Source organism: Orbicella faveolata, unplaced genomic scaffold (genome assembly GCF_042242905.1).
Source record: "Orbicella faveolata isolate gen_17 unplaced genomic scaffold, um_ofav_v1 contig_35, whole genome shotgun sequence".
Classification (NCBI taxonomy): domain Eukaryota; kingdom Metazoa; phylum Cnidaria; class Anthozoa; order Scleractinia; family Merulinidae; genus Orbicella; species Orbicella faveolata.
Window position 1 is genome coordinate 13,858,670 of NW_028301564.1, and position 16,582 is coordinate 13,875,251.

The 16,582-nt window shown below is 39.9% G+C and overlaps 1 protein-coding gene across 1 annotated transcript; it reads right to left on the reverse strand.

The window, feature by feature from the left end:
- Positions 1–568: 568 nt before the first annotated feature.
- On the reverse strand, positions 569–16,176 carry LOC110049334 (dorsal-ventral patterning tolloid-like protein 1). The gene is made up of 6 exons (XM_089274318.1): positions 16,062–16,176; positions 13,295–13,339; positions 12,681–13,076; positions 10,209–10,640; positions 8,231–8,617; positions 569–4,493 (listed from the first exon to the last, which is right to left on the reverse strand). Exons 1-6 carry the CDS (start codon positions 16,090–16,092, stop codon positions 4,147–4,149), a joined length of 1,638 nt encoding a protein of 545 aa, XP_089130444.1. The 5' UTR covers positions 16,093–16,176; the 3' UTR covers positions 569–4,146.
- Between the last annotated feature and the right edge of the window lie 406 nt (positions 16,177–16,582).

Genomic DNA, 16,582 nt, shown 5'->3' on the forward strand with positions numbered 1-16,582 from the left:
ACACTGGGGGCGACCAATGCAGGACACCCGAGCTCCTGTTTATATACCACGCAGCGCCCTTACGTGTAGTTTAATCCGTGGTTGAAATCCACGGGCGAGATAATCAGAACTTAGCTTAGGATAATTTAAGAGCCGGGCCTGTTACAAACCTTTACTCACATTGATTTGGCTCTCTAACGTTCATTTCCTCTTGGTTTACATTTGAGTCTCTGAGGATGGTTGGAATTTGACATATTTAGGGAGAAGGAGGTAGATACCCAGCTGATAATGAGGGAGGTGGAACATTGTGTGTATTTTTTGCCGTGCAAAGGACATTTTGCGATCCTATATCATAAATAGCAAGTCTCTCAGGCGTATGCGTCTGGAAAATCGACACAGTGCTAAACAGCGGAAGAAGCTATTTCTTTACGTCCTTAGTTTCGAGCCCAGTAACCTCCTAACAGATTACTCCGGAAAACTAAAATATAATCCTTTTAATTTGTTTAGGTTACTACTTTAATTCCTTAAGCCGGTTTTTATCGTGTTTATAATTTTAAACGCATCTATTACTTAGTAAAATCCTACAACCTTGACCATAAAGACCTTAGCTCTTTTTAATTACTTCATACAGCAATACAGTTGTTATGCAACGCATATCTACTGAGTTATATGCATGTATAATCTGTATCTTTATATAGCTCTCTGTCAATTTTCTACATCTATATCTGTTGATGTATACATACGCACTTTGTATCTAGTTTATTTATACACTCTAAATCAAACGAAACTTGTTAAGGCCTTATCTTTATGGTTAATGTCTCCAGTAATCTCGTTCCCAGATCTCTTCGGCTTCGCCCACAAGAGATCTGGGAACGAGATTATCTGTCCAGTCAAAAAGAAATGTAGGTATGCATACCTATCTACTTCGACAATCACTATGCCTCTCAGTGATAAAAAATAGGTTTTAAAAACTGATAGACTATCACTTATTTTAAACTCATTACATATAGATGGGATTTATGCTGACGTCATTGTCTGCATTTTTGCTCATTTGCATAAGGCTTTGCGTACAGAAGGAAACATGTTAAATATGAATTGACTCCAGGCAGCTAAAGAGCTAGTGAAATTTAATACGTGGTGAAATTTTAGCTCTTTGGGTGTAATATTCAAGGAGACATTGTCTTTCAAAAATTTATGGGTGGCGAAAGCGCTAATGAGCTCATACATTCTTTGTAAAATTTTCAGTTTTTAAACCCGTGTCGAACAAAAAGTATTCAATACGTCAGGCTCATATTCATTGGCAGATTTAATCGTACTATGACCTCTTAATATTCAGAACTGATTTATTTGTAGTTCCATCAGAAACGGAATTGCTAATTTATGCTAATGAGGCGAATACTATAAACAAGGATTCCCCTATAATGATCGTGTTCTAAAATATTATATAGTAATATATAAAGATCAGACATTCTTCAGCTATAATGCATTTTGTCGCTAAATATAATATTAAAACCAACTACCTTGAGTACTTTAAAGTTTTGGCAGCCTTAAAACAATTCAAGAAAGTATGCTCACCAGTCTTAGATAACCCATCTTCAAATGACAGCGAGTCTAGCTTTTGTCACGCTCAAATATTGACAAAGAATCTTACAGACGCCTTGAACAAGACAAGGCCTCTACACCATTACAGAGTCAAGTAAAATGGCTTTCTGAAGGGGATATGGTGGGAGATTCGACCGTTAACTGGATAAACTTTTACTATGTCTGTCATTCCTCTGTACATGGAAACAAAGCTCAGATTATTCCAGTTTAAGTTTCTGCTTAGACGAATTGCGACAGATGATTTTCTCTATAAGATAGGCATTGAACAAGTGGACTCTTGATCCTTCTATGGGGAAACAACTACTGATACTTTGGTCCACCTGTTTTGGAACTGCAAACATACCCAAGCATTTTGAAAAAACTTACTTGAACGGATTTCCCATTTTTTCTCCCTCTTTCTACCAAGGTCTAATTGAAAATGTATCGAATGTACTCCTACACCACCTGCTACTTCTTGCTAGACGTTACATGTATACTTGTAAATTAAAGAGCTCCATACCTAAGCTGCAAGTATATACACAGCTACTGTTAACCTCCATGAAAATTGAAAAGAAAATAACTCTAGATAACAGCACCAGTATTAAAATAATTAACCACAATACTAGAATTAACTTTTAAGATTGCTAGCTAAGCGGTATGTAATGTTGCTATTTTAGGTATTAGTATAAGTATCTATGTTAGTAACAACTGTTAGTAAGTTATTGTATTGTTGTATAGCGTACGCGTAACCACCTCCTTGTAATGTAAGAATCGCATGGTAAATATATAGTCGATTAAAATATTTTATGGTATTGTATTGTATTGCATTGCAGTGTAGTGGAGTGCAAAGTACTGTACTGTGCGGCACTGCACTGCACTGCAATGCACTACGCTGCTCTGTAATGTACTGTATTTTGTTGTGCTGTATTGTAAGTATTGTGTCGTGTAACCAATTATGTGTTTTGCAATAAAAAAGACTTCTTGGTCGTATCGTTCAATGATTTGCAGGTGTTAGGTCCAATATATCAAAATATATTGAGTCCATACTCAGAATTGTGTTTATCTGATATCAATGTCTGTATATGTATAATTAAGAGAGCATGGAGGGTAAGAGTGTTAGTGTTAGTGTTAATCCCACTAATAGGTGCTCATTCCCAAGATAATCCATCTCATGTCGACCTTGCTGTCCATGTGAGTAACATTCACGACACAGGATTGGCTATATTTTCAGAACCCTGGAAGTTTTGAAGCCGCGAGTGATACAAAACTAATTTGAGAGAGGTTACCTTGGTAACAAGATCCATATGAGGGATTACATCTCTTACCCTTCATCCTCTGTTGGCTCAAATCTATAGAGTCCACACTTGTTGTTTATCAGTCCACACTTGTTAGTTTATCAGTCCACACACTTGTTGGTTTATCAGTTCACACTTGTTGGTTTATCAATCCACACTTGTTGGTTTATCAGTCCACACACTTGTTGATTTATCAGTCCACACACTTGTTGGTTTATCAGTTCACACTTGTTGGTTTATCAGTCCACACTTGTTGGTTTATCAGTCTACACACTTGTTGGTTTATCAATCCACACTTGCTGGTTTATCAGTCCACACTTGTTGGTTTATCTGTCCACACTTGTTGGTTTATCATTCCACACTTGTTGGTTTATCAGTCCACACTTGTGCGTTGGTTTATCATTCCACACTTGTTGGTTTATCAGTCCATACTTGTTGGTTTATCAGTCCACACTTGTTGGTTTATCAGTCCACACTTGTTTGTTTATCAGTCCACACTTGTTGGTTTATCAGTCCACACGTGTTGATTTATCTATATCGGTGTCAGTTTAAATCTGTACACTCTCTCTGCTAAAGGGCAAACGTTTCTAGTAAAGTGTCTTGCTAAAGAGAAAGGTCGATCTGAATTGCAATCTGTGTTTCAATCTATGCCTATATGGGTTTTCTTTTTCAGAATCTGTAATTAAATAATTATATAGCTTTACGTACTTTTTCTGTTTCTAGTACTTTAAGAGCCTCAGCATTTTACGAGTAGTGATATCAAACTGATGAAACAACTTCCCAAAGAAACTATGAAAAGTTTAGTCCATGACTGATGAGGACAGTTTCAATCTGACAGTGTACAATAATGTAAGCTTACGAAAGAAAGAAACGTCCGAGCTAGATAGGTCCTGCCTCCACTTCGAATAGCCTGTCACTGCTACTTTCAGTGGCAGGTAGACTGATTTTTGTGCATACCTTTGTTATTTACAGTGTAAATAAAGTTATCATCGTTGTTATCGTTGTCGTTGTTGTACTAGAGATAATGCACTACTCGGAAATCTCTACTTGGAGCACAAAGAAGACTTATACGTAATCGAATGCTAATTAGTTGCGTAATTACGAGATTTGGCTGAAATGTTTCAACTACTAGCCTTGAATCGCAACAGTCTCTTGCCATTCATCTTCGTGACATTCTCTGGAATTACTTGAGACAGAGTTGAACAAACCACTCGCAAAAACCGAGGAGTAATAACGAAGTCCCGCTGTTATGTTAAACATGTCGATTCACAGTCTACCGACTTTCGGGAGTCTAAGCACTGTTACAACTCTGTTGCCATGGATATAATTCACCCGGAGGTGGATACTGTGGCACATTTTTTTCTCCAGGGTAGCGTGGGGGTGATTCTTCTGGATTTGGATTCGAAGAAGATGATACCGCTGAGCTTGTTGAGTCTGAAGTAGACCCCACTGGAGGGGGTGAGTAGGGGTTTGCTGACGGTTGAGATGCTGAAGTTGTAATTGTCGACACTGGAATTCCATCACCCGCTTCAGTGTTGCGCGCCTTCTTTCGTTTTGCAAGAAAAACACCAATGCAGACCACTACAATCACTAGGAATATCACACCGCATACGGTGCCAAGTATTATCGCCAAATTATCTAAAGACAAAATGGAACACACGACCTACTTAGCAGAATAAGTCACTTTAAATCAAAACAGACAGTGAATAAAAAGACTGAACTAAAGAGATCCATCAAACCTCAAGCTCAGTTTGTTCTTAATTATTGCCGATGTGAACGGCTTTAAGTTTAAGGTCGGCACACACGAGGGGACTAGTCACTGCAACAAGTCGCGGGAACAAGTCCCATCGTGTGAACTGGCCATTTTTGCTTCAAAATCTAGTCGCAGGGACCAAACTTTGGTCCCTGCGACTAGTCCCACGAATTCAAACCAGATTGAATTTTTGGGACAAACCCCTGCGACTTGTTTCTCAAAACGCTCCGTGTGAACTGTACGTGGGACAATTCTCTGCGACCAGACCCTTCGTGTAAACTCTTCAGGGGACTAGTTGCAGGGACTAGCCGCAGGGACTACTTCGCTAGAGACTGAGCGAAGGTTTCCCCCTCTCGCTTCGCTCGAGGAATGACTAATCGAAGGTCGACTTGTAGCCAGTCTGGCTCAAGGACGGTGCTTACTTTTGTTAGAGAGCACACGTTCTGCGCATCACGTAAGGCATGTTTTAACCACCACGCGCGCGCCGGGTTGGCATTGACCTAATCAACTGCGCTACCAAGTACACGACTAAAATGAATGCAAAAGTTTCCCACTGTGACCAAATCAAGTTTAGTGAACCTACGCTGAAACCAAGAACACCAAAATAGCAACGTATCGCTAACCACTTACTGTTAACGGCTTGCAGCTGAAAAACTAGCTGTTATCTGTCGAAAATTCTGAGTGTGTTCACGTGACGTCATCAAATTCTCAAATCCAAAACTAAAGAGCCAGTAAAGGTTTTATCCTCATCAGGCATAAGAGGTACTAAATTCATATCTTTTTACAACTTTCCAGCTCAATAGCGTCCCTCGTTTGGAAACCAGCGCATTTTGAATTTCAGAGTTATGGCGATGCGTGACATAAAGCTAAGATCGCGTTTGTCGAAAAATATACACTTATCTAGTGATTTTTAGTAAAAGTATTAGGAAAAGTGTTGTGTAAATGTTTTTTGGTTCGGTTCAGATAATTAGTCGACTAGATAGCCAAAGTAAGTTCCAGATGTTTACACTATTTTCCGGCCGCCATACTGGAGCACTAAGGAGGTCCACCAACATGGCAGCTCCATACTAGCCTCTATAATTTTGCGCGAAACATTTCGACGAATATCTCAACTTTGGGACAACGCACGCACCTTAAACTTTGAGAACTGTCTTCTTTATATATCGTCTATAATATCACAATTTCTTGACTTTATCCATTGAATAGTTTTTGACTATATTTTTTATACACTCTCACTGAAATCCAACTGTTAACATGTACCTGCAGATGGCGTAGTGCAAAAGAAGTGCGCATGCGAGAGACGCAAATGTTTTACTTACCGGGGAAGTGATAGAAGGCCAAGGCCAGAAATGATTTTGGTTGGTAGAGTTAACTTTGCAGTGTAGAGCTAGGAACAGTCTAGAAGGAAAGACCTTTGCTCTCACTCTAAGCAACGTATAATGTGACGCGAAAAGGATAGGAAATGTGGCAAGGAAGTTTGGTCCGCCAGCTAGTAAAAGTATAAGTCCTATAGTCATAGTTGCTGACTTAAATTAAATTGAAGATGGGACCAAGAATTTTGAAAGATAGCGTTTTAAAACTAAGCCACACGCATAATTTAGGACTGTGCTGAGACCAAAATTCAATCCAATTAACGTCCTTTTCCAGGCTGGGAAACGTTATTTCTGAGAATCAGTGATATATGTGTTATTGAAGTAACGTGAGGTGCGTACTGGTGAAATATTGGTCGAATTGTTACTATTTTTGCAGCAGGTCCATAAACCTGTTAAAAGAGAACAAGACCTATATTCTCCGATACATACCGAACAAGCTAGTTCAATAAAGTATTTTAATCTGCCGATAAATTAATTTTTTATTTTAATCTGCTGATAAATTAATTTGATACGTCTCGGCGATCCATTCTCGGTAAACGCCCGAGCGAAAAGTACGTTTTCGCTTCGCTTTTGTGAACAGTTAACTGAAATTGTCCTCAAAACATTAAGGTAAACAGATTTCTACTGAACAAAAAACATTTTTTTGTTTTGCGCAATGAATTGAAAAAGAGATTCGCAGAAATTAATTCTTGAGCGGTCCATCCTAGCGGTCCATATTGTAAAATTCAGATCGCTAGGAGAACCAATCACAATTTTCTTTTTCAACGCGGACCAGTTCAGCCCTATGATAAAAGGTTTTTGTATTTACACACTCAGTGATCTTCGTGTTCAAGCAATCTGATTGGTTCGCTATCTCTGGCTAATGAGCATCATTCACCTCCTACCGAGTGAATAATATACGATTCAAGCAAAATTCAACATGGCCGGCATAAAGTCGCGTTCCGCCAGTGTTTCTGAATCGGAAATCCTGAGAATAAAAAAAGATGCTGTACCAAAAAAATACAAAGAACGCTTTGAAATTTGGTCTGAAAGTTTTCAAAGGAGAGAAAAGACTTACCGACGTCCGACTTTGGCAATCACAGATCTCAACAATGTAAGTATGGTTAATAATGGTAATAGGACTGAGTGGAATCCAATTCGGTCTGTAATCATACGAGTGATTAACAAAATCGGACGACAGCGAAGCGGGAGTCGGATTTGTTAATCAGGAGTGTCATTACGGACTGAATTGGACGACACGATGTCCTGTTACCAATTAATCGTAACCATTACAATTTCCCACAATTTGAAAAAAATAGCTTTTAACAGTCATTTTTAAACATCATAATTAAGAAAAAGGTCATCGGAAACTAAACCTGCACAATTTTACAAAGTCAGTCTCTTGAATTGGTTACTACAGTGACTGTAATCAATGCTGTGATTGGTGGATTTAGTGGAGAGCACTTAAAATGATTGGCTCATGTAACTGTCCGATTACAGGTGTCCGATTACAGCTAAGTGTCCGATTACACTGTCCGATTACAACTTTGTAGATTAATTAGAGCAAAATACACCAGTTTATGCACCAATCACATTTAAGGAAATTGTAATTGTTATGATTAATAGAGTAAGCAAACCCGACCGCCAAGTCGCTCCGCGGGCGCCCGGAATTGACAGAAAGGAATGCCACAGGGCTCATTGGCAGAAGCATGCAGTGCTATTCAACGAAGCACCTCTACGCCGTTATGCAAGAAAACATTCAGTTTTCACCAAAGTCATGTGTACACAGCATATTTTCAGGTGATCCTTCGCCAACTGTTCTTTCAATTTTCATTTTATGTGAAAAAGAAACTTTGATCGAACAGTAAAATCGTTTTGCAAACAGACTTTCGATTAAGATTAGTGATTTGAATGCTGTTGAAAGACCATTCTGCTAGATTGTAACGAGGATTTTCTCGAAGTTTATCTAGATTTGCCATGTTTGAAAGTTCTGTAAATAGTTCAGTTGGTGCATGCTTCGTGCCGTTTGCACGCCAGTTTTCCACGCATTAATGAGGTTAATGAAATCGACTTTTAATGGGTCTCTTTTCGTTTGTTGTTGGGATCACTTCGTGTTTATATACTAAAACTATTATTCTTTTCAATCTCGGCGAATAGCGGCAGAATATTTGCCTCACTGCTTCGCGGCTCGGCAAATATTCTGCCACTACTCACCTCAATTTTAAAGAATAAATGTCAATTATACCTACTCTTAAACACTTTAATCTTACTTGGTTTATCCACAGCGTTGAATGTGGCTTTAAACCCCGGGTAGAGCCTAAAGTATCCACTCCTTGATATGAAACGAACCCGCATGTACCGACTGCTTGACCTCATGGGTTCTGGAACTACAATATCACAGTAAATTCCCAACGAATCTTCGGTCTTCCCATCATAAACTTCCAGCGAACTGCCATAACATGCCTTCCTTTCGCGGGGAAGCAATTGGAATCTCTCAAAGCTGAGTTCCACAACTTTTCCCTCTGGTACAGTGATAAGCCATTCACACCGGAGAAAAAAGTAATCTTCCATTGGGCTTTGCAGAGTTCCGTGTGAACCATTTAGCTTCAGGTTTAGATTGTTGGCGTTTCCTGGGAGACACAACTCCTCATCGAAAACTGGAAACAAGTACAAGAGAATATCGTTAAAGATAATCTGGCTAAGCAAGGAGAAAATGTACAAGATTTGCGTGCTCAGTTCGAGACCGGAAGTTTAGCTATACGACTAGATTATCCATAGATGACTGAACTGACACCGACTGACAGCTGCAATGAAATATTCTATACCAGATAACTCGCCACACCTACTAGGAGACGCAGTGGTCCGTTTCGCAAACGGTTGATGCCATTTTCGCGACCCTGAGAAATTTTTGTGACTATCAACGAATTTTTCTCCACTAAAATTAAAGAAAAAAGAGAATTTGTTAGTAACCACCCAGTATCGAACCCGGAACCTCTGTTTCCTAACATCCCTCTTAAACCACTACACTACCAGATTGATCCGCCAAATTTCCACAAAATGTAATTATAAAACGTGACTGTTTTCAAATATTAATGACAGAGATGCCCCAACCATCAAATGAAAGCTAGCCGCAAGCGAACCAGTGCGCATATGAACAATTAAGCATTTGGTGAGTGCGTTTTACTCCATCAACAAATTATATAACCAGTTTCTACGTTGTCCAGGCCTAAACTAAAGCAGATATGGCATCGTCCATTCTAAAAAGCTTGGTTACCAATGATGGCATCGACCGTTTACGAAACGGAAATCAGCCTAGGCGACAAAGTTTGATCTCACGCCTATAAATTACACCTACTAACAGTAAAAGTTACTAAAAATTGCCATGACAAAATAGATGTGTGACACACTGGCGAAAAATGTTCAAACTTCAACCAGAACAGAAGAGAATCGCTCGCGTAAATGACGGCCCCCAGCCTCCCCTCTTTTAGAGGGGGGTTTGGATGGGATGCTGGTAAATTTTAAATGATTTCATGGCTATCACCGTTAAATTTTGATCCCCAAGCTTTCAGTCAATTTTGCACATCTCAGGAACAAAATCATTCTCAACTGGCAGTTCAAATTTAAGCCGACTCTCAGCTGCCAGCTAGTGAAACCTTACCCAGACCCCATTAGAAGGGAACTTGCTAGTTTTGGGAGGAACACATCTAGGACTGGTAAAGGTAAAGTCTGCATACGAGCCAAGTGGCCCACCAGGCCGGAGCTTATCCCAGTTTTTGTAGCATGAAACCACTAGAAGTATTTCTACTATCCCCTAGATGGGATGCTAGTCCATTGCAGGGTTACCCCCAGCATTAAGTTCGCCGGTACCCATTTATACACCTGGGTGGAGAGAGGTACTGTGAGAGTAAAGTGTCTTGCCCAAGAACACAACACAATGTCCCCGGCCAGGGCTCGAACCCGGAGCACTCGTTCTGGAGACGAGCGCACCAACCATGAGGCCACCGCGCCTCGCACGACATCCAGGACTGGGACCTAGAAATCTTTGGGACATCTTTGGAAATGTTTAGAACGTTCTTGGAAATCTTCGAACGTGTTCAGTTATGACCAGGCCCTCCTCGAAAATACTGGCAATCCCGATTAAAAATCTCACGCCTTTGGCTCGGAAAAGATGGCATATATGGTATTCAGAAGAGTTAAACAAACTAAGAAATAAAAGAATTAAATACGTAATTAAGACAGTGCAAATACCTGTGTGTGTCAAGTCAGGCGCTTCGACAGCTTCAAAATGTGCTTTGAAACCTCTTTTTCCTCGCACGCCAATGGGGATGGCAAGAAAACTAACATACATTTGAAAAGCAGGGTAAGTCGAATAGACATCAAAGGCCGTCAGGTTTCCACAATAAGTGTTTTGTTGGACTGGCCACGAACCGTAATCTATTCCAACATGGTCCATGTTATAATTGCAATCATCGTCAACATCATTCATGGAACTTCCTCTGAGTTCAAAATCTACAAACTTTATCTCGAGTCGTTCACCACGATGAGTAGAGAATCTCCAGACGCATAATGCATTATCTGGATAAGGTGCGGGATAATCCGGGGAGAAAATTGTTCCAGTGCTCTTATACCTAACGTCAATATAATCTTTATAAGGGTAACGACATATCCCAACGGCCTCGTCTAAAAGTAAGAAAAAAAAATTAAAGCGACATTATTATGGGTTTTTACAATGCGCTTGAGACAAATTTGTCAGTTATAGTTTTAAATTGAATATGCTCTCATAAATCAAGTCATTTCAGTTCTTTTTGTCAGAGTCCGTCATATTAAATTGGGAATTCTATCACTCTGAAAGTTAAGCACATTACATCATTACAACTACCTTAAATAACACGACTAAAGTTCATTCAGGTTGCCAATAACAAGACTCGAGTAGTTAGCTTCCGATATTTCTCGATACATTTTACAACTTTCGTTCCCTTCCTTGTTTTTGAAAACTTCAGATTTGAGTTGACGCTAAGTTGTCCCTTAATCAGAATCGCGCGATTGAAGTCTACGGTTTCTTTGTTATCCAATGATTATATTGTGGGAATTTTATATTTAACACTGTGGCTAAATGATCAGCAGCCGGTCAAGATTTACAAACCACAAAATGACTGACAGTCTGATATTTTTCTAAAATTCAATTAATCGAAGGAACCCATCCAATTCTGGGCTCAGAGAACGAGACCAAGTTTGTGACACTTAGTTCATTTCGATCCTAGCTAGGATACAGTGATTTTAAAACCGTGACCGGCAGCCCAGAGTAAACTAAGCGGTAGACTTGAGATCTATAAAGCTCTTCTGGATTGCTTCGCACTTCTCAATCGACATAAGGTAGTTTTTATTGGATGGGTTTCTTCGATTCCTTTAGGGCATTTGACACCCTTCTGCGCATGTGCGGCAATTTCTAAGTTTTTATCTGACGGAACAGTTTTGAAAGTTGATATTAGTAGGAAAAATCCCTCTCCGTCGACCTTATGAGGCGTGTGAAAATAGTAATGCCTGTATTGAAGAACTGTTTAGTCAGCTATGAAAGATTTTTAAAAACGGTATATTTTGTGTTTTGAGTTGAATACCGTCGAGAAACACGATGGCGTTTCGAAGCCGCTAGGGATGAAACCTATTTTCGCCCTGTAGCCCTCTCGGGGGTTAGGGTTATTCTTTACAAACAAAAGGTCAAAAGCTGGTGGATAAAGAAATTTTCGAAAGGTAAGTGAAACTCCAAGCTGACCCGCGGCGAATTTGTGGTGCTCGTGATATTACGCCTTCTATTGGTTAAAAAAATTGGTGTCAATCAAGATCGCGCATGCGCTTTATCGCCCTTTACATTTGTAAAAAGCATCGGACTGCCCGGCATTAAGTGATTTGAAAATCTTGACCGACAGTCGATTTAAAAAGATCTAAGTGTCACAAACCATGGTCTCTTTCTCTGAGCCACGTGTAAACCAAGTTTTAGACTTGCAATCTATAAAGCCACTTAGCAGTTCTTTATCGACCTAAGATAGTCTGAATTGGCTGGATTTCTTTGATTCCTTAAATCTATCAAAAATTCTCAGACCGGCCGGCATACGTTGCCGGCTGCTGGTCATTTAGACGCATATTAAACATTTTGCGCAGTGATTCTTTCCTTATCCAAATTTGCCCGGGACCATACCCATTCAGTGGGAGAATATGGGCCTTTGGTCTTTTTAAAGATTAAAATCTCTTCAAAATGTCAAGGCATTTAGCACTGCTATGTTCAATGGAAACAATACAATAAATCAAGGAACAAATATCGTAAAGTAGAACTGAAAACTTGTTCAAATCCCAACTAGACGGATATTTACAAGACGTGGGGAAGTTGAATTCGAGGCCACCGTGCACAAATTAATTTATCCACTAACAGGGAAGACGATTTAAACCATGGACCTCCGGATTAAAAATCCAGAGCCTTAACCACTTGGCCACGCCGCCCCCTAGCGCACTTCGGTACATACCATTAAGACTTCGGACTGATATTCCAACAATGCGTTCGGCTCGGTATACATCTAATTTTATTTGTCGTGGAGCCGTTCCTACCCAAAATCAAACAGAATGACAACGGAGGGGGTTTTTGTACTGACATTCTACTACACCAGAAGCGTTAATAAAAAAAATACTGAATAAGAATATAGTTTTAATGTACATGTGATTACTCAGTACCTTCTCTAACCGCTGAAACACTGATGCTGAACCCTCTGAAAGTCATCTCGCTGTCTGTGTGCAACTTGATGAACATGTTAATTCCAGTGGAATAAATAACTTCAGGATGAACTGTACCACAGAATGATCCAAGAAAGAGAGACGACTCCGATTTTCCATCATAAAAAGTTAAGTTATCAAACGGACAGCGAGTCAATGAAAGGGCTTGATCTTGTTGCAACTCAAAGTCATTGAAAAGCACCTTCAGTACATAGCCTGAAAGTTTGTTTTCAATTTCAACCTGCCATGTACATTCCATGTTGTCAGAATAACCCATGGGATACTCGGGGCTTGTTATAGTCGTGTTGTAAGATGTTGATGCATTAACCAGCCATGAATCGCTCCCGGTTGAACAGTCTATCATATCGAGAAAAAAATATATATATAAGTATTAAGCGTTTCAAGAACCTGCTCAGTGACCCACAAAGCTTAGCCCTTCTGGTAGAGTGGTAACAGGGCTTTCCACACTGGGCATTTCATTATACGGAAAGAAGAAATATCTCTACTTGATTTATGTATGTATGCAAAAGATATCACAGTTGTAGAATAACATAACATGAAATTGAGTCGCTTACTCTGAGCAAATGTTACTTGTCCTGCCAAAGCCACCAACACCAGACCTATAGGATAAGAACAAATGCAGACTGACATCGAATAGAGGGCTTCGTAACATTTTAATTATTTTGTTTAATCTACATGCACGACTGAAAATGTACAAATTTACATGTGCAAAAAGCTTTCTCCATTAAGTTTCCTTCTGCTTCCTCGTCATAAAGAGTTACAGTCGCATCTCCCGTAAGCGACCACCCAAAATTTCAAGCCTAGATGGTCGCTTAGGAGATCTTTGACCATATTGAGGAAAATTTTCCCTCGTTAGCATATGGTAACTGCAGAGGCTTACCCCATGTTTTAAATGTTTTATTCCTGAGTAAAGTCAATTTCGAGAAGAAATCCGGTGCTTCCAAATTTTCGTCTCTTGTACTACCCAGGAATGCGATGATGTTGCAACACCTTATTATCCAATTTACACTCTAAATATCTGTCAAGCGATCGCTTACAAGAGGTTGAAAACAAAAGAAAATTTCAAGGGTTTAGCTCTAAAAGTGGCCGCGGTCGCTTACGAGAGGTGGTCGCTTACAAGAGGCTCCAAATATAGTGATTTGACTGTGAAACTGTTGGTATTTTGGAAAACTAGTCGCTGAGGAGAAGTGGTCGCTTACTAGAGGTGGTCGTAACCGGAGGCTTGACTGCAATTACATTGATCACGCACGGCACTACTACAGTGTAAAATACATTTTCATTTGAAAAGTTTTGTACAAGGACCATTTGTGAAACAGACGCAAAAAGCAACTCGGGAATGACCTAGTAATTTCCATATTACTCAGATTTTGAGGCACGAAATTAAATAAGTTCAAATAACGACAGTGCTCAACAGCCTTAATCCTTAAATAACGCGCGCGCGAGAGAGAGATCCAGAGGGGCATACAATAACCCTATAACCTTAGAAACCGCTTCAATAGTAGTCATAGTAAAAATTTATTTAATGTCGAAACGTGGGAAGTGTTTGCACAATCTTCCGAGCCAAAGTCTCATGTTCAAAACGCTTGACAACAAATAAATAAGATCTAAGAAGTATATACGCAGGAAATACGCAGGAAATATATAATACGCAAGAAATCATTTTGTGGCAAGACAAACGAACCCCTGAATCTTTTGTCCCCCCAAATCTCAATGATTGTTCACAAGAGTTGTATTAAAACGTGAAAGTAAATATCAGCAGTAAAGCTTTGAAAAGTCTTAAAAGGCCGTTGGTAGTTTATTTTCACTCGTGGTCACTTGTATCACAAGTTTGTAGTTTCGAGTTGTTGTTCCACAATGATTTTCACGACTTTCCGGTGAACTGAAGGTCGTGGGTGTCCGCCAAGAGATTACCACCGCCAGAAATAGACTCCACTTAGTTGAATTTAATTTACCAAAACCAAACACAATGACATGATACGTCAGGAACACAATCCGAGATCATTTACTCAAGTAACGTAATTCGCGTGACTACGGTGTTTCAGCTTGTTTCTCAGTGTAACGACCAGAAAGCCGAAAACGATCGCAAAACTGTGAAGTAGTGAAGTATCCCACGGATTTGGAGAATACTGCAATACCGTAACTGAAGATTAAAATCTCCCGGAGGGCCGGGAGTTATCTTGACCATAGCGAATGTATCCAAATAATCTTGTGCAGTCCAATTTTTCTAGGTTTCCCTACCTAACAAGTTAAAGTTGAAAAAAATATAATGCGTATTTCCAGCTTTGGTCTCTACGCATCAAGAACTTTGCCAACCGTGACTTGAACCGGCCTCATCGAGGCCGAAGGGCCGTATTCGAGACCTCGGGAAAAGCATTTCTCGACATTGACCTCCCTCTCTGCACACGTGACGGGATGGATACTATATTATCTGTTTCAGCAATGATTTGACAATATTTTTTCGCTTCATTCGCAATCATCATTACGACCCTTCAGTTCTGAGTATAACGAAACAGAAGAACATACAAAGCAAGGCACAAAATAGATTGCGTGATAAATTTGCGATCGTGCAACCGAAAACCCTCGTGATCCATTGTTTGTCAATTTCAAACAGCTTGAGCAAGAATTGCACTTGGGTGTTTCTACTGATCATTCTAAGCAGTTCTACTGTGTCAGTATTATAAAAGTCTGCCTTGTTTACATCGCAAGATTTCAAGCAACACATTGCCTTGCACAATTTAGTGACATTTATGTAATTGCAACAGGCCAACGATTTGAAATACGTAAACAGGGTTAAAATAAATATTGATGAGGACAAGAGCCACAAAGCTGAGACGGTATTCCAAAGTGAAATTACTTAAACCGCTAAACTGATTTTCTACAGGTTAGAGCGTTTTTGATTCAGTAGCAAAGCAGCGTGACATATCTAATTAACAATTGTTTGATTCAGTCTGGTGTTTGACCCTTGTAATATCTGTAGACCTCAAAGTGCACGAGAAATTAACATAAGGTCGATTCTTCTTGAACTCAAGTTACAGTTAAAACACTAAACATCGTTCTGTTGCTTTTCAACCGTCTGCTTTAGCTGGAAGTTGTATCGATTGTACTTGTCCCCGAGTTTTATTTCGCGAGAGGCCGCTTAATGCGGTCACCTGAATAACAAGGACACTACTGCGTGTCCTTTAGGTGTCCGTATTGAGTTTAATCAATTACTGTGCTGATGAATTGACGTTTTTGTAAACTGGCGAGCGGGACTACGGCGTGTCACAACAACGACAGTGATCTCAGTAAACTAACATAAAGCTAAAAAAAATGACATCTTACCAAAAATATACCAGCCTGTTATGTTATCCATGATAAAATAATCTCCCTGCTAGTTTGTTATTTGATTTTGCATGCAAACAGCAGAGTCACCGGCAACAGCGAGATCTAGCCTTAGAGGATCACGTGACACTAGTGGCTAAGAATACAGGACACCCGACCTCCTATTTATAGTCTTACTTGCCACATGCACAAAACGCAGCGCCCTGACATAGTTTAATCCTTGTTTGAAGACCACGGGCCAGATCAGCGGAACTTAGCTTAGCATAGTTTATAAGAGGCAAGTATGGTGGGAGCAGGAATGGCGCAGTGGTGAGAGTGCACGCCTCCCACCAGTGTGACCCGGCATTGATTCCGGCCCAGTGACGTATGTGGGTTGAGCTTTTTGTTGGTTCTCGCCTAGCTCCGAGAGTTTTTCTCTCAGAGTTCTCCGATTTTCCTCCCTCCACAAAAACCAACATATTCAAATTCCAATTCACCAGGATAGAAGATGTGTCTGGAAACCGGGCGTTCTTCTCTCAATA

What these genes read in the sequence shown, in the direction of transcription:
- LOC110049334 (XM_089274318.1), bottom strand. Translation starts at nt 16,092, where the DNA reads ATGGATAACATAACAGGCTGGTATATTTTTG. An exon ending in ACAAGTAACATTTGCTCAGA is followed by an intron (nt 13,077 to 13,294) that starts GTAAGCGACTCA and finishes TCGATATGATAG; the next exon opens with ACTGTTCAACCGGGAGCGAT. An exon ending in CAACGCTGTGGATAAACCAA is followed by an intron (nt 4,494 to 8,230) that starts GTAAGATTAAAG and finishes TTTTGTCTTTAG; the next exon opens with ATAATTTGGCGATAATACTT.